General features: G+C 33.1%; 6 protein-coding genes across 10 annotated transcripts; 2 read left to right on the top strand and 4 right to left on the bottom strand.

Annotated features, from left to right (window-relative positions):
• Positions 1-813: 813 nt before the first annotated feature.
• On the bottom strand, positions 814-3987 carry Bma-rae-1 (putative 41.4 kDa Trp-Asp repeats containing protein F10G8.3 inchromosome I, putative; the record flags this gene model as incomplete). 2 transcript variants are annotated; one of them, XM_001898637.2, is made up of 9 exons in its annotated part: positions 814-903; positions 1132-1326; positions 1675-1854; positions 1956-2018; positions 2190-2316; positions 2548-2633; positions 2735-2821; positions 3345-3536; positions 3892-3987. In XM_001898637.2, the coding sequence occupies 9 exons, from the start codon at positions 3985-3987 to the stop codon at positions 814-816; spliced, it is 1116 nt and encodes a 371-aa protein (XP_001898672.1). The 2 variants fall into 2 exon arrangements, with proteins under 2 accessions (XP_001898672.1, XP_042937015.1); XM_043081081.1 differs by lacking the exons at positions 814-903; positions 1132-1326; positions 1675-1854; ... (2 more) ...; positions 2548-2633; positions 2735-2821 and having other exon boundaries at positions 3255-3536.
• Positions 3988-5416: 1429 nt separating this feature from the next.
• Positions 5417-7835, bottom strand: Bma-ptp-4 (Uncharacterized protein; the record flags this gene model as incomplete). 4 transcript variants are annotated; one of them, XM_001898638.2, is made up of 8 exons in its annotated part: positions 5417-5576; positions 5843-6213; positions 6469-6620; positions 6716-6930; positions 7052-7155; positions 7230-7339; positions 7567-7675; positions 7764-7835. In XM_001898638.2, the coding sequence occupies 8 exons, from the start codon at positions 7833-7835 to the stop codon at positions 5417-5419; spliced, it is 1293 nt and encodes a 430-aa protein (XP_001898673.2). The 4 variants fall into 4 exon arrangements, with proteins under 4 accessions (XP_001898673.2, XP_042937016.1, XP_042937017.1 ...); XM_043081083.1 differs by lacking the exons at positions 5417-5576; positions 5843-6213; positions 6469-6620; positions 6716-6930 and having other exon boundaries at positions 7136-7155; positions 7250-7339; XM_043081084.1 differs by lacking the exons at positions 5417-5576; positions 5843-6213; positions 6469-6620; positions 6716-6930; positions 7052-7155 and having other exon boundaries at positions 7212-7339; positions 7764-7829.
• Positions 7836-8812: 977 nt separating this feature from the next.
• Bm4332 (MGC82625 protein, putative) lies at positions 8813-10656 on the top strand (the record flags this gene model as incomplete). The annotated part of the gene is made up of 5 exons (XM_001898640.2): positions 8813-9006; positions 9640-9730; positions 9983-10108; positions 10310-10435; positions 10564-10656. 5 exons carry the CDS (start codon positions 8813-8815, stop codon positions 10654-10656), a joined length of 630 nt encoding a protein of 209 aa, XP_001898675.2.
• Positions 10657-11073: 417 nt separating this feature from the next.
• Positions 11074-13203, bottom strand: Bm6498 (WW domain containing protein; the record flags this gene model as incomplete). The annotated part of the gene is made up of 4 exons (XM_001898641.1): positions 11074-11338; positions 11612-11834; positions 12669-12867; positions 13108-13203. 4 exons carry the CDS (start codon positions 13201-13203, stop codon positions 11074-11076), a joined length of 783 nt encoding a protein of 260 aa, XP_001898676.1.
• A 2787-nt stretch (positions 13204-15990) lies between these two features.
• Positions 15991-17046, bottom strand: Bm10234 (Uncharacterized protein; the record flags this gene model as incomplete). The annotated part of the gene is made up of 3 exons (XM_001898642.2): positions 15991-16091; positions 16526-16605; positions 16913-17046. The coding sequence occupies 3 exons, from the start codon at positions 17044-17046 to the stop codon at positions 15991-15993; spliced, it is 315 nt and encodes a 104-aa protein (XP_001898677.2).
• Bm180 (Uncharacterized protein) lies at positions 16012-16122 on the top strand (the record flags this gene model as incomplete). The annotated part of the gene is made up of 1 exon (XM_043081085.1): positions 16012-16122. A coding segment is annotated over one exon (111 nt), but the record flags the coding sequence as incomplete, so codon positions are not given.
• Positions 17047-17057: the final 11 nt, after the last annotated feature.

Raw genomic sequence — 17057 nt, forward strand, 5'->3', positions numbered from 1 at the left:
TTCTTAATGCAATACATTTCACCCTCATATTTAGATTTCGAAAGGCAGTCACATATGATACATAGAGGTACAGAATGAACCCAACATCAATCCGAAGCAGTTGAAAAATATTATGATGAAATAATAGAAAGTTACGTAGTATTTCAGAGAAAGATGTGAAAGTAACGCAATTTTTCGAAAACAATTCACAGTTCCTATGCTTTTTATACGATCTTTTATATATAAATGAAATCAAAATTGTTCTTCATGCATTGCTTTTCCGGTAGTCTTCACATCCAAAAATTTTTAGTAGAAAGAGTGAAGAAATGGAGATCATTAATGTTTACAAATATGGAAATAAAAGTATACTGCAATTCACGTAGAAAAATAGCAATTCAATTCCTACAGAAAAAAAAGCGCAGTAGTTTAAAAACAGTCTAACTATCCCATTTTTATTGCCTTAAAGACAGTATTCCAATTTCATTACCAGTCAGCAATTTTTAGCAGTTAAATTAGACCTGCAGCTTGGAACATGAAAATTTATGGAATAGATCAGTTACTATTAGCAACATAAAATTGCACTGTCATTAAAAAATTTATACTTCTTTTTTATTTTGTCACTAATTAAGACTAACTCCTTCTCGATGCTGCTTACTGTTTGCAAAAAAATCTGGAAAGTTTTAAAATAAACGATTTTACGTCTCACTGAAAAACCTGCCAATAATCAATTCCTTCCACTCAGTTATATTACGCAATAGTAAAAGAAAACAAAATAAAATTTTACTTAAAAAACTAACAAGTTTATGAGAAATAATATTAAAGAGTGTTTGAGCATTACTTCTTCTGTTTAGGTTTCATGTCTTCATCACATGCATGCAAAAAGATTTTACTTCCGACAGTTTGAGGATTATATCCCTCATGGCCCTGAAAGAATATCTTTATTTTGGTTTAATGACTAATGACCGTAATTCACGAATAGTTTTTATTACATAAATTTCTATTATATTATTTTGATTCTTAAGCTGTTTTCTTCCCGAAAATTTGGTTAAAATCCTATCTTATTAACAGTAATAGCTAAAGTTATTATAAAACCCATATTCGATATGGATTTAGCAAAAGAGTCTCGGCTTATGAAAAGAATGTAAGTCATACCTTACTCCAATCGTAACCGATAGCATAGGCCATCATCTGTCCTGAAGCATGTATAACACACCGCGTTACAGGTGCTGGTAGTGGATCTGATGTTTTCAATTTTGTTCTTGCATCTTTATCCCAAAATGAAATCCGACCATCAGAACCAACAGTTGCCAGTGTCCCATAACTCGGATGAAATGCGATATCATTCACCTGAAAAACTATATATACAACAAACCCAATCTATTAAAACGTAGGATTACTGAAATTTTGGAATACACGTCATTAACATTTTTTGCAATTCTTCCACCAATTTTCATAATTTTGATTTCTTATTTCTGAGACTGTCTTATTTAACTTTCTCCCTCTATTACTGGGAGAGGAAACAAAACAGCTAAACTTGAAAAGATGCAACCAGCAAAATAAATACGTTAATAAGACTGTCAATGGAAGCATTAAATATTAGAAATTAAAATAAGGGAGATTTAAGTTAATCTGTTACTTTAGATTATCAAAAAGTTCCATATTAAAACATATCAGCATGATGAACTTAAAAAATACGGCATAGATTTCCTGGAATCCATTGATCAATTCTGGAGAGCGATGGCATTTAAATGTGAAATTATCTTTTGGGTTAGCAGCTTCAACGTATTGTATTGCAACTCGACCTTCAATAGATCCAAGAGCATATCCAGTGGGAAGTCCAGTTGTTTTGTCTTTGAAAATTGAAGCACAGCGGCTCTGAAATAAGTTAGGTTCAGAAACTTGATTAGTTAATGCCTTAATATGCATAAAATAATAAAAAAAAATATTTGCTTTTTGTATTATATATTCCAGCTCACCTGATACTTCAACGGAGTCTCGATATCTTTCACTTCGGATGGTTCGTTGTCCAATCTGTAAATCTGCAACAATTCATACAATCCAAGATTTTTATTTAAAATAATTCCTTTTGGACATGAAGATGGATCCTTGCTGTAATAATTATGTATAGTTGAAGAATCACATCGCAACAGATCATTTTATAATACTGCATATGCATACTAAGATAAAATAATTACAAATGATACGCTAACCTTCATACGCCGATTAGCGAGACCAACAATACTCATGGGAAATAACACATCACTACAATAAACACGTTCTCCAAGCTGAACTGTTGCTAAAGATGTTTGCGTAGGCAACTGCCTCATGTCCCAAAACCTACAGTAAATCAAAATTCTTAAAGTTTAAGAAACTATAATAAAAGTATATAATAAAAGTATGAACTATAATAAAAGATCCACAAATCTAAGAGATGCAACTGTATGATTAAGGAATGACTTATGAGCAAAGAATTTATCTGTACATAAAGTTTATGAATGACTCATTTTCCAATCATATGAAAATTTCATAGAACTAAGCGAAAAACAATTACTAGAACAACGAATTAACCGTAAAGTTTTATCCCATGACCCGGTCATTAAACAGCTGTAATTGGGAGCTTTGATCCAGTGACACTTCCTGACAGGTTCATCGTGCTGGAAATAAACAGAAAGAGAAGTACGGTTCCAATACCAGATGAGAGAGAAGTTCACTATAACTTTAGATATTTACAGAGCATATGAGAAAGAAAGCTCACTGTTCCCACGACGACCATCTGATTTGAAGCGAGATCCCAAACTCGTACTTGCTTATCTGCACTTGCAATAAAGATTTTGGTGCCATCCTACAATAGTGCAGACATATATAATCTGTAATACCATCGAATATCGCTCTTAATTTAATAAATTATCCATCTATACTTTGCCATCGTATACTTCGTTTTATTTTATTTAACCAGTGATCCATCATATCAAACAGTGACCGTCGAAGACATTAGTCACTTGACTTAGTTAAAACATCTCAAATTAGCAGCATGCAACACGATTCCTAACATTTCTTTCTTCTTCAGTGAACCCTCTATCAAGTAGCGAGACGCAATACGATGGACTATGTATATTGTTGATTTAAAAGTTATCATCATAATAAAGAATCCCTCAAAAAATCAGAGAAAGCCAGCATAAATGTACCATATTCGAACGAATAATTGTGTTTATAATTCTGTACGTTAGAAGTTTTGGCAGAGAAAAAATATATAAACTCGATCCCTTCTAATTTTCTTAACAAGGCTTCGTATTATAAATTATAAAGCAAGCCAATAACAAGTATGGATCAAGATCTCTGTTGCCTAAAATGATAATCGAACTTACATCAAGCCAGTCAAGATCTAAAACTGGTCCTGTAACATTTTGTTGAGCTTTTGCTTCACACTGACCGCTTTCACTGATCTGCCATACACGAATCACTGAATCCCAACTACCCGAAACAAGCAAAACTGGCTGGCCAGCAATCTGCGGATTGAATTTCAGCGCTTCAACTGTGTCATCGGGTGGTGATGGTACCTAAAAACAAATACATCATCTAAAGGGCTTGCCTTCTAAAAACTTAAAATCTTAAATCCTTCTATTAAATTTACGTAGACAATACTTCATATTAATCACAGAGTAAAGTAAATAATAGTAAATAAGCTACATTACCTAAAATTCTTTTATCGTCACCTTAAAAGACACCAAAAAAAAAATATCTGTAGAAAATCACTCTAAATCGAAAAACCAAGAACACATAGAATTCTGGTATTAAGAAAAGCTGTTAAAATTAATCCGAAGTTGAGAACATCAAATCATTCCTTCCTAAACTGCTTAAGCATCCATGAGAAATGAGATCAATGAAAAGTATGTCCGAAATGGTACAACCTACTTCAATATCGTTCAGTGGATTCTGACTTGTATTGGCTGTGCCGGATGAAAATATGCTGTTCGGTCGTGAGCCAAACGCATTAGTAGTACCAAACATTAAGACAAACCAAAACCAGCAAGAACCTTCGAAACAGTCTTCTCTTCCCACAAAATTGTAGTATTACTAGAATAAAAAAACGAGATTCCATATGCTGTGATAAAAATTTATCCAACTTCACGTTTTTCAAATCAGTCAAACGAAATAGGAAGGCAGATGGTGCGTAGCCGTGAAGTGAACACTTCAACAGTTTTTGGAGACAACTACATTTAAAGAATACTTTTACCCAAATGTATCAGCAAACACGGAAATAACTGAAAATCTTAAATGAGCATCTATTTGACAGTGTTCGATTATAAATTAAGAAAACACTACAGTCGTTGCGCAAAAATTTGGAATCTACATATCTAATGGAGATCCATCTATTACTACTGAAACAATCAAAAAGGCATTGTATATAAGTAGGTGAATAATAGATGTTGAGCAGAGAAAGAAAATGGTATGGAATGATTCAATTAAATTTAAAACATAACATCACTTAAAGATACAACAATAACGCACATTATAAATGGAAAGGTGGAAAAATAAAAAGGAGAGGCACATGAAAAAAAAAAATTCAAAACACTGTTGTTTTTGTTACAGAGCGCAAAATCATAGTTACTAAAAGAAAAAAGTGATTTCAGTGTTACATGTGCCACAGTAAGAAATGATCACAATCCAACAAAGTTCTTATGTGCAGAATCAAGAATTTCCGTCAGCCTGTATTCGCGTTATGTAAAGTTGATGTCTTTGCATTTCCTAAACAAATAAAAGAATATAATCGTGCTATCCCATCAGGGTACTAGAATGAGTGATATTCGAGCAGTACTGACAATACTGCTCGAATTTGCGGATTTATGAATGCCATGAATAAAGGTAAATGATCGTGAACAAAACAATATAAGAAAGCCATTTAACACTCATTCGAAAATTTCTGATAGTAGTTGATTGAAGTTAATCATCTTGCAACTTGAAATCCTCATTCTATAAGTGAAATAGCTGGAAAAAAATCGGAGTGATTCAAATTCATTAACTGATCAAATTATGACAACAAAATGCATAAATTACAAAGAAAAAAATATGATGCTTAGAATATGCCTGACAGAGAAAAAAATCCAATAAAAAAATACAGAACATAAAATACGAAATTGACTTATCGTATGGAGCAGTGACGTGCACACAACGTATAAAAAATATAAAAAACAACAAAAATGCCAATCTTTAAGCACAGTAAAAAATAAACGCGTCCGATATGTATTATTGTTGCCATAAGATCAAAATAAGCCGTCTTAGATTTCGTGAGATTCCAAAATATTCTCCAATACAAAACAATTACAGACCGTTCTCAATGTGTAATGAACAGCCCATTTTTACGAATTTTGCTAATAAGTTTGTCCATTGTACTACATTACCATTGAAATTAAGTCGGAAACAAATGATATCAACGATATCATGAGGTTAAACGATAAATACAATATACAGCAAAGGCAACTGCAACTGCTGCACACGTGCATCCAATACCAGTACGACCCACTACCATACGATGCCATTTTTTATGAGCATCTTCACATTTTAAGAGGCGCGCACGCATCTCTTCTATACGTTTTTTCCTGAATCACTATAATAAATCAATCAAAATAAACGCGAACCGAGAAATCTACAAACGTAAAAAGAACTTTTCCTTTCGATTTTTTTATTTTTTCTTCCCTGATACTCAAGGGACATACTTCTCAATAATTTCAATAGGTTTTCAATTTTTTAAAGACATGTAGTAGCTTTATTACTTTGTATAATAGTCATTACTTACTTCCTTGAGAATTTGAAGTCTAAGATTTCACTGCACTACATCAACCAAAAGAATAAGAATTCAGAATACCTTTTCGAGTGTTTTGTTTCCTTATCTGTTTCGCAAGAGTCCGTGGAAGCTCTTTTTCGAAGAGATGAAAAATCACTACAAGATTTGGAGTGTAAATCAGTAGTCATCTGGTTTGCCTGAGACCTTTCCAAATGTGGCATTTCATCTACTTCGCCATTAATGTGATTGTTGGGTACGGTCAAAAGATCTCTCCCAAATTTATCATTAACAAAATTTTCCTCGTTTTTAGTAATAACTCCCTGTCGTAATGCATCAGCGATGGTCTTCCAGCAAAACTGTAACTGTTGTGGAGTTTGAATCAATCCCATCCTTGACCTTCTCATTTCTACAACCAAACTTGTTACATCTATCTCCTTTACATTTTGTTCAACCTGCAAATTGTTACTAGCTAAAATTCGTGTATGGAAAAGAGAAATTTTGAATTATCAAAAAAAAAAAAAAAAAGAAAGATGAGGGAATAAAAAAGATACATAAAGGAGCAAACCACCAAATTAAAAAAATAAGCAAACAGATAAATAAAAGGACGGAAAAAAATGCCAGTAAAACTTTGGAATTCAATTTATTACTTATTCGGAATTCAATTTTATCAATTTTTTATTCAATTTATTATCTTGTCCATGGAATACCATTGACAAGACTGAGTCTGCTACCACAAACGTTCCACTACGACCAATACCAGCTGAACAATGCACTACAGTAGGTTCCTTGCCGCATAAAAGTCCAGTGCCACGTACTTTTTGCAAGAATCCAATAAACACAGCAGTTGAATGAGGGACACCTAAACAACAACTTAAGTAAAGTACTGTACCAAGAAAGGATTAATGACTCAATTAATTTACCTTTCTGAGAGAAAAGAAAAAAACAACGAATTACCAAAATCTGGCCAACTTGTGAAATGAAAATGTTTGACTATGCGTGAAGGTGGTCTATTAGGATCATCTTTTTCCGATAAAACATCTCCATTTTTCTTCAAGAGCTCCAAATCTCGAATCACATAGTCACCAAAATCTTGCTCGTCTTTCAGAATCACATTAAAAGAATCGAACTTGCGCGTGGGACTGTCCAAAGATGGAAAATAATCATGACATCTAAAAGTATTCGTAACTCCCAAAAATGTAGATAAAACAACTCCGGAAGGTCTTCGGAAAATTACCTCAACTTTTGGGACCAAAGATTTAAAGAATCGTAGTTAAAGAAAGTACAACGTACTTCGGTAATCCTTTCTCTACCAGCTTGTTTAACATAATTATAAGAGTACTATTCTGCTCCCATACCATCTGCCAAAAATCGTTACTAGTCGTTGAAAGTGGTCCCTGAAACAATAAAGGTATTGCTTGAAATAAGCATTCCCATTATGAAACTGCAAGTTCTATAAATTCACAATAACCTGTGTTAAAATATAATTACGTTTGGCAGTTGGAACGATTAGTGGCGAAGCATTAATATAATCAGATCGCTCAGTATTTTCCCGCTTTAATACAACACGACTTGTATCATCTGGAAATTAAAATTACGAAAGGGATACAGTTATAATATAATACGAGAACTGCATTCGTGATATGAATTCTTTATGTATGATACACAAACGACACTTCATAATCCACAACATCATTACTGCTCGACAACTTTAATGGTTCAAAAAATTTTCAAAGTCTAGGAGAAAGCATCCTAAAACATTAAGTAACTCAAGCATAACTTTGGAAGAGAACAAAAGGTAAACTAACATGCTAAGACGTTCCGATAACGGTTCCTTTCCGCATTCTCCCATGAATGCGCAATTTTTGTTGTCAGTTTCAATTTCCTCTCTTGTTTGCAAGATTGCTTATCTATTTCCTAAAACTTATTCATAAATACTACAAGGAGTTGATTCTAAATGGATCATTAAATACAGGTTATGTGAGAGAGGAATAAAATACGATACTTGATAAACAGAATTCCATGAGTGGTTATCTTCGATTTCATTATACATTTCCAGGAGCTGTTCCATTGCCATTTCTCGATCCCACCTTAACTAAAACGCTTAGACATCATTCAGATTTTGTATTTATCCATGCATAGTCAAAATAAGGGCACTAACATGAAATTAATTTATGATTAAGCTACTGCTGACTATGAATTCTCAAAACGCGCATCCTATTTCAGTAGTCAAAATCGTAAAAATGATATATAAAATTTTCCTCTTGATTAATTGGGATTTTGAGGAAGAGAATTTGAAAAAATGAACTGAATGGAAGTATCATAAATAACATAAATAGAAATGTATATGCATAAATTATTGCACAGCTTTAATGGTATTAACAGCAAAAAAGTCGATTTTAGCTATGTCTACTATTTGGCTGGAAATGGAAGTTGTGAAATATTCAGTTGTTGGATTTAAACTTGAAAAGTCTTAAATTTGCCAAAAAATCAGATAATTAGAAGTGTACAGTATATGACATATGAATACAATTTCTGCTGGCTGGCGTATATGCAGAACAGGTCACACACCTGTAGTCAAGCTTCAATAATTCTTCATAGAGCCGTATCTCAGACCAGGTGCACTTGCACTGCGAAGTAACGAAGTACTATACAAACCCAACTGCACCTTACTCCAACCCAATTTAGCAATATCACCCAGACATCGACACGGAAACACACTCCAACAAATCTCTGATTGTCCCGCAATAAATCCGTCTCTCGGCCAGCAAGTATTTCACGGCTAGCACTTGCCTGCACGCGAATGCATGTCTGCTTGAAATCATCAATGAGGAATGTCAGTCATGGGTTTGAATTGAAACGTGTGGAAGTAAAGTTTTACGTGGAATTAGTTCTCAAATATTTCTTATTCTCGAAGTGGCGGCTATCAGTGATATCAGGGGAGCATTTCAGTTGTTGTGCAACGTTTATATTTTAATGGGAGATGTATCATATTTTAAGGAAATGTATCAGTGGAGATATATTTTAACCAAGTGTTACAGATATATATAAGAAATGGGGAAGAAATCGGAAGACGAGCTTAGTGAAACTTTCGATCGATGTCTGGCAGATACAGCAGTGAAGATTGTAAGTGCTGGGAGTGTTGGTTTAATAGCTGCTGCAATATTTAAAAGGCAGTTTCCACTTTGGTTAGGTACTGGCATGGGTTTCGGTATGGGTATTGCTAACTGCCGTCACGATATGAGAAAGTCATTCGGGCACTCTGAACAAGATTCGGAACAGAGATCGAGTCTTAAAATAATCGAAGAATCTGGAAATGTCGAAATTCAGCCTCAATAACTATTGTTTCCGAGATTTCGTTCTGTTAGTGTCGTTTGCTGTGATTATCGAATTGAGAGTTGTATTAATATAAACATTATGGAATTTTTTCTTTTTTTTTTAATAGTCTAGGAGAAAGGATTTATCAGACTTAAAGACGACTCATTATTTCCACATTTCTTATTGCTATTGATAGGTATTAGTTACTTTCTAAATTGGAAATCTTTCGTTCGCTACATACTTTCTGGTTGATTTGCATTGTTTTTGATGTAAAATTCAATAAAACCTTTAAAAAATTTGTTGCAAGAGATGTGTCATTGATACCAACAACGCTTTTTCTTGAAAGCTGTGCTTATACTTTAAAGATTTCGCAGTCCTTTGATATGAAAGTTGTGGATGATCATCTGTTCAGCCGCTTAAACCTTTATTCTTTTTCCAGCTACTTCATAACTGGAGATGATTAAATTGGGTCATTTGAATGTTAAATACTAAGTTTTGACGTCAGTGCGTTGTGAGATTTGTGATGACGGCTCTTTTCTATAATATAGACTTGATGTTTTCAGGTTGATTCTTAGATTTGCTCCTGGAAGCTTGCTTAGCATTGCTTCCATGGATGAGAAACGGGTCGATTGCCTTGATTTGTTAACATTTCAGGTAAGTTTCAGCACTATTGTTTTAATCAAAAAACCGCTTTACGTTTGTGATTTTTCGTGTGCTGACAAAAAAGCATGTGCGAAGTAAATACTGTTGGTGGTTTAAATTATTGAATTATAGTGTAATGAAAAATGATCAAGGATATAACTTATGAGAGATTAAAATTGAGGCATAGTACAGTTCCCTCCAAATTTTTTTAGAATTACGAGCTGATCTACACGTATTCCTCAGCTACAATCGATTGTGTTTCAGGATATGTTGGATAAATTGCGAAAGATCGATGATAAAATATTGTTTGAACTAAACACTGCTCTGCCTAGCGAATCATTTTCTTCCAATATGGACAAAGGCGAAAAATGTCGTTCCATTTATAAGGAGGTGACATATGTCTTAACAGCAGATCTGTATGTTCAAAAAAGTATTTTATATTCTTTATACAGTATGGTAATTTGAGAAAGCTTCATCCAAAAAAAACCTGCTTGCTGATGGTCTCTTTTATTCCTAAATATATTTATTATGTCATCCTAAAATTTCTCTCTCTTTACCTCATTAGTAAAGTTACAAGAAGTACATTTCCAGTTATTAACTATGAGAGTTAAAAGGATGAATTTGATACAACACTGTGTTGATGAAAATCAAACAAACATTTCCCGTTTGCGAAAGGAAAAATCCCCAATAGCAGATATTCGTAGTGCTCAAAATACTGTTAGTTTTCTGTTTGCTTTATTTTCTCTTTACTGAAATTTACATGAAAATCATTACCGATTTTCTTCCACTGTCATGGGATAACTATTACAGTATGATGCTATGCTTGTTAAGCTCAGTTTTTGTAGCTCCGAGTAATCCGATCAGAAATGGATGTAGAAAGCATTGTCAATGACCGGAGTGAAAAAGCTGTGCACGATCGTTGTAGGACCTTCCTATGAGTTTTACTTTTTATTAGTTTTTTTCTTACTTTGGAATCATTGCCATATGTTGCGACGTATTATATTTCCAGTTTGTTTACATATGCTCACTAAAAATTAAATATTTTATAAATTAGATTTATCAAAGGAGAATTATGAACCGTTAAGATATACATATAAATCACCGATGTAAGCCTAATTTCACTGTTCTACTGCCATCATCCACTTACATATCTGCATGAAGTGTATAAAAAAGTGCAAGAAAAGGCAAATATTTACCCATTAGTTATTGCTGTAATTGAAACTCAAGAAATTTAACATATATAATACATGATTTCCTAAATGAACCCATAAAACGCTGTCAAAGATCCATGAGGAAATTCGGGGTAATTCATTAATGTAAAGCTGTAATCTCTCATTACATCTAAAACATGCAAATCATTGATAACTATTCAAAGAAGGAAGTGAAGGAAGTGCAAAACTTGCTTCCAGCTGTCGTTGATGATCTGCGATAAACTGCAACTTTTGTGCTAATAAGGAAGAACGCATTTCAGCAGTTTTTACAAGCGATCCAGCACTTTTTAAATCGCAAGATACATAAATAATTTGCAAGGTAAGACTGTGTGCGGCTGCATCAGCTTTCATTGCACTTTGTTCCCAATCTTCTGTCGGCCACCGACGAGTGGATGTTTGTGCATCTGCTCTGCAATTTTAAAATACAAAATTACCCGTAGTATGTACTAACGGTTCGATTTTCACCACATGCTTGTTTTTAGTAACGTATGTCATAAACTATGATTTATGACATGCTACTTTATTTTTGATGTAGTACTCATCGGTTCACGCAATGTTACTAATAAAGCTGTTAAATGTAAAAAAAAAAAAAAAAAAAAAAAACGAATGATAATTCGTTTTTTTTTATAACCTGATTAATGGAAACACTCCGATCAAGACATATTTTGCCAAAAAAAAAGACCTTAGAAATCGCCGATGCTGTTCTTCAGAAAAAACCACGGGACCAATTGCATCCTCTTCTTTCACTTCAACTTTTGGACGCCTGCCTCTCAAGACTGGCTGGGATGTATCATGCATTTTCATTTTATTCTTCACATCACCATTATTACCAGATGCAGCAGAATCTGCTGAACTGGCCAAATACATTCCTGCAGCATTACTGCTTGGAGCAATACGAGCTCCAGCTGAATTTATTTTTGTTAAAAATATATACTAATTAGCATTTTTGTTAATTCAACATAAGTCGTAAAAAAAACTATGGCATTCAATGTTTTCTAACTATTCAAACTGAACTGTTCTAGATCTGAACTTTCTTATACTTCAACTCGTTACGATCCTGGCCATCAGTATGATGGTGAAACAAGTTTAGTAGCTAGTCCTTTTTTTTTCCTGAGCAGTTAACTCGAATTAGCTCAAGAACAGGTAAGTATGACTACATAAATATTTTAACATAATTAAAGCAGTCGATTAATAATGCTTTAACACTGCTTTTCGACTTATCCTCTCATAGAAAATGAAATATTAAGTAAATGAACACAAAAAAGGCTGAATTTAACCTAAAACTGAAGTTAGAGATAAAACAGCTAGTTATTTAATATATAATTCAAGGGATGGAAACATAACATCAGTTTCACAACTTACTGCGCCATAGAAAATTACTGCTAAGCTGAACACTACTGCTGATCAATCACAGATAAATTTTACAAAAGCAATTATACGAGCCAAAACCGTAGTAGTAGGGATTATTAAGTACGAGTTACAGCTTTTCTTTAAAGATTGATAAATACGACTAAGAGGCATACAACTAGATATAATTTATGGTAGTCGATACAACAAATTTTTATAATTCTCATCGCAGGTGAGAGTATAATTTTCTTTCTAAAGCTAAAAATGGATTTTCGACAACACGACACTTCGATCGCCGAAAATCCAGTAAGTAAATCTATTATTTCGATAATTTCTGGCTATAGTCATATATATTTCTAGAAGAATAACACAACGAGGAATAAAAAACTCACAAGCAGATGAAATAGGACTTTGATTCGCAGCGTTTTCAGACAAAAACTTTTCATATTCTCGCCATTCAGGAGGTTTTTCCCATTGTGACACCTCAGTTTCTCGATTATAAAAGTAGCGCTTCCCCGCTGAACTATATTGCTCTGTCCACGGACCAAATTCTTTCAGCCGTGCATTCGATGACGTTGTCGATTGGCGATCCTCAATTACATACTCTTAAGTTTTTCAGTACAAATAATAACTACTGAATCTTAAATCTTAATGTAAAACCGATTGGTGGAATGCATAACATTCTCGCACCCTTACGAATGCTTCACCTTCCGACACAAGTCAATTCTAATTTTTGGTAACAAAGTTCAGACTCAAGATTTTGAATAAACCTCAAGCTAAATTATTGATTTCACACAAAGCATCAATGAAAGGCAAACAATTAAATCCTACCATCAATGGATATCGGATGACTTTCAGGCAAACATAGAGCACAGAGTAGAAATCACCCACTGAAAACGAAAAAGCCCCAAGCCAGTCAGGATGCATATTGGACTACACAAGAGGCTGCAGTGAAAACGCTGATCCCAGAGGTGCGTTGCGTGGATGGCTTTTATGTCAATATTAGTGAAAGATAGGAATAATCTTCCAAAATTTGAGCTAAAAATTAAATTACTGTTGTAGTATTGTAATAGACACAAATTAAAGTTTGCAGTTACTTTCATCCTCTTTTTTTTGGTAGTAACTACTCACCTATTCTACCTGACATCCCCGGTGACCATTGTCCATTCCATCTTTTAATCGTTGTCAAATAGTTTTCAGTTTTTCTTAGCAGTCTTTCAGTCTTCAGATGATTACATTCCTTTCTGTTCAGGACATCGAAATTCAATTTCTGTATTCTAATATTTTCTAGTCATTCCCGCACGACTATGTAATTATCTGCAATCTGATTCCAGTAATGCTTGCAATTTCATTCTGGAAATTTCCATAACATTTCTTACTTACCCGCATTTTGCTTTTATTGCTATCAGCAAAATCCCAGTATGTGGTCACTTTAATCTGACATCCGGTAATTTTCAATATATAAAGGGGTAGATTCTATAATTGACTATCATAAATTTATGCTTGAAGGTCATAGTTTGGTGTGAATGTTAATATCATTAGCATTAATATCATTAATATTCACTGAAAATACTCAACAGAAGCAATGCAGACCAATAGATAAGTCATCGCTCAATTTAGTGCATGCTGGATTAAACATCAAGTAACCAAAGGAGACAATTGCACTTCGCTTCAGTCTAAAATCTCTTAAGCATGAAGTTTTATATTTCAATTCTAGAATGTCATGATGCTGTTAACCTCATGAATTTGGCAATTTAAACTACGAATGCTTACGTTTGGTTTATGTTTATCAATATTGGCCAGCAATATCGTATCATCGTTGCTAATATCTAATAAAGAATTTTTAAAGGAAACTACTTAAAAAGAACTGGTGACTTTGCAAACATATGATGACAACAATGAAAATAACGATTATAAGTGATCTGCTCACACAACAATAATTAACAGTAATGATATTTAAGATGACAGTAACTAAGTCGAATATGGATTGTCGATTATCGAATACGGATGGGTTCTTCTGTCAAAATGCATCAAATATTTGTAATGTCTTTATTGAAGGATTATTAGCAATTACTTGCTTCAAAATATCCATGAAATTTTCTCTCTTTTTTTTAGTATAATAGCTTATTAAACAAGAACAATTTATGTACACATCTATGGTTTATGCACAATTATTATGTTTTTAGAACTAATTATTTAGTTGTAATTGTAGTCGATTTTCCATGCCAATGACTTTTGTTGTGTTTATTAGTCTACTAGTAGAAATGGATTTGTAAGGAATGCTTGTTGAGGAATGAAACCAGTTCTCCAAGAGTAATGAATTTTATGCAGAAAAACAGGTTTTTTTTTTTTTTTTTTTTTTTTTTTTTTGTATTGAAAATTTTCGCATATTCTGAATTCTAAGTGTTATGGTACTAACATTATTTTCCCTTTGCATCTTTCTCAATGTCCTCTTGTTCGTTCTTTTATGAAGTTCATTTTCTGAACGGAATGGAAAAGATTTTTCAATCCTGGAAATTGATTAAGAGGCGTCACCGCAAAAACTGTTTTATTGATTTACTGACTTTCTTTAAATTTTGAAATTCCAAAAACAGTTTGAAGCTGGAGATTTTAAAACTGACTGATTTGCTAATCAGTCACATTATATGCATATTTATGTTCTTCAAAGTATGAATTCTTCTTTCTGCTCATCATCGACCATCTTGCAAAAGAGAAAACAATGATGGAAGAATCGCTCAGTTATTATTTTGATGTAAAAAATCAACTGTTCGTGATTCATTTTGAGTCACTAATTAAATATGTTTAAACTTAAACGAATTAAAATTTATGAATCTTGTTCTCTTTAGTTTGGAAATTACTTTATCCATTTTCTTCTTTTGTAACAGTTCTGGTAACTCATAAAGAGAACAAACAAGTTATTGAAATTCTTAAAACCATAAAATGTAAAAAAAAATTATGCGTTTTTCCATACATATACATATATCCAAAAACAGAGCTAATTGAAAATGATATCAACGCGGAAAAGGATAGCTCCAAGAGAAATCATGAAAATTGTATTTTTTCTAAAATCTATAAAAAAAATAAATAGAATCTATAAAAAATAAATATTTTTTTTTCTAAAATCTATAAAAATAAATAGAGTCTTTCAAAAAAAATGCTACTCATTTTCTTTCCTATCGCAAGAAGCATAAAATGGAAACAAAATGATGTACGACTTGATCAGCATAAATTAAATGAAAAAAAACCAAAGAAAAAAACAGCATAGCAATTATGTTTCAGGTTTTATTTTTAAGGCAGTGCACTCCTTCCTGTATTATTCATTTCAATTTAAACAGAAAATTTTATAATATAATTTGTACTTTTTCTATAAATGTAATTAGCTCAATCTAACGTCTTTTGTCAGATCTCTCTTAAAATCTTTCCAATTTTATTGTTCTATTACACTGCGTATGATTGCATTTCTTGAAAATGAATCACTTTAGATAAAATTATCGAACAGATCATTGCATCTAATATTGCATGTTGGCCAAAAATATAATTTTAATTATGTTGTGATATTGCTGTAAATCCATGTTTACACTACATGTATATTTATTGTTCACTTGACGATACTATTCCCATTAAATTCAATCTCGAGAAAATGACCATAAGCGAATATTTGGGAATAAAATGAAATGAACACATTTGATTCGATATTTGTTGCAATTGAGAGCATTAGAAAAATGAAATGACAGTATATTGAATAGAGAGAGAGAGAGGGAGAAGGAGAAAAACAGAGAGAGAGAGAGAGAGAGAGAGAGAGAGAGAGAAAAGTCATCTCATCAAAATACTTACTTGTTCAAATAACGACTAACTTTTCATTTAACAAGAAGCAATTGAGTTTAATGGGAGTAGAAAAAATTTTTTTTTTTGTAAGATATAATTAATAATTCTTTTTCTCTTTTATCCCTTATCTTTCTAACATTTCCTTCCATTGAAAAAAAGTGCTAAACAAAAGATCGTTCTTAAAGGTTAGAAAAATTCTGCAATACCTGATAGTTAAGTTCTTGCAACTTCTGATGGTTATATATAATTATAGGTAGTGGCAGATTCGACCATAAACTCAGTGACAACGCATAGTACTGCTAAAGCTATCAGTTTGTTATCAGTACAAAAGTGAATTTGGATACGAGAAAAAAGGGAATTGATAGTTTTTGAGTAGTCATTAACTTATTACTAATATTTTTATTGTGATAAGCTGCAGAAATAACAACCGCAGTAACTAGATGACAGCGAAGCTGGACAAAGAGGCCAATGACGAGAAGTGATCCGCATACACGTTCAAGGACACTGCGTCACGACGTGTTAATGTTGTGGAAAACATCCGAAATGTGATATCGAGAATCGTAAAACCCTCTCTTCATTTCTTGCTGTCCTCTCTTCTCAATGTCACCACTTTACACGATCGTCATATCATCGGTCAACCTTCCTTTGCACGGTCTCTTTTCAGACACGCATATGTAAACTGCCACTATTTGACCTGCCATATTCTTCTCTTTCTTTCTTTCTCTCTCTCTCTCTCTATCTCTCTCCATGTTAAACTTGTCAACTAGTCTTGTTTGTCTAAAAGTTTCATCTTCGGACGCACGAAACATACATTTTGAAAAAGTATTTCGAAAAGATTCGTCGATTCGTTTGCAACCGTTCTCGCGGCTGTCCCTGCCGGCCCTCTTTACGCGGCAATTGCTCGAATTCTTTCTCCACACCTGGCTCTCCCAACCACATTGACATATTTCCGATGC

The sequence above is a fragment of the Brugia malayi genome (genome assembly GCF_000002995.4).
Source record: "Brugia malayi strain FR3 genome assembly, contig: Bm_v4_Chr3_scaffold_001, whole genome shotgun sequence".
NCBI classification, from domain to species: domain Eukaryota; kingdom Metazoa; phylum Nematoda; class Chromadorea; order Rhabditida; family Onchocercidae; genus Brugia; species Brugia malayi.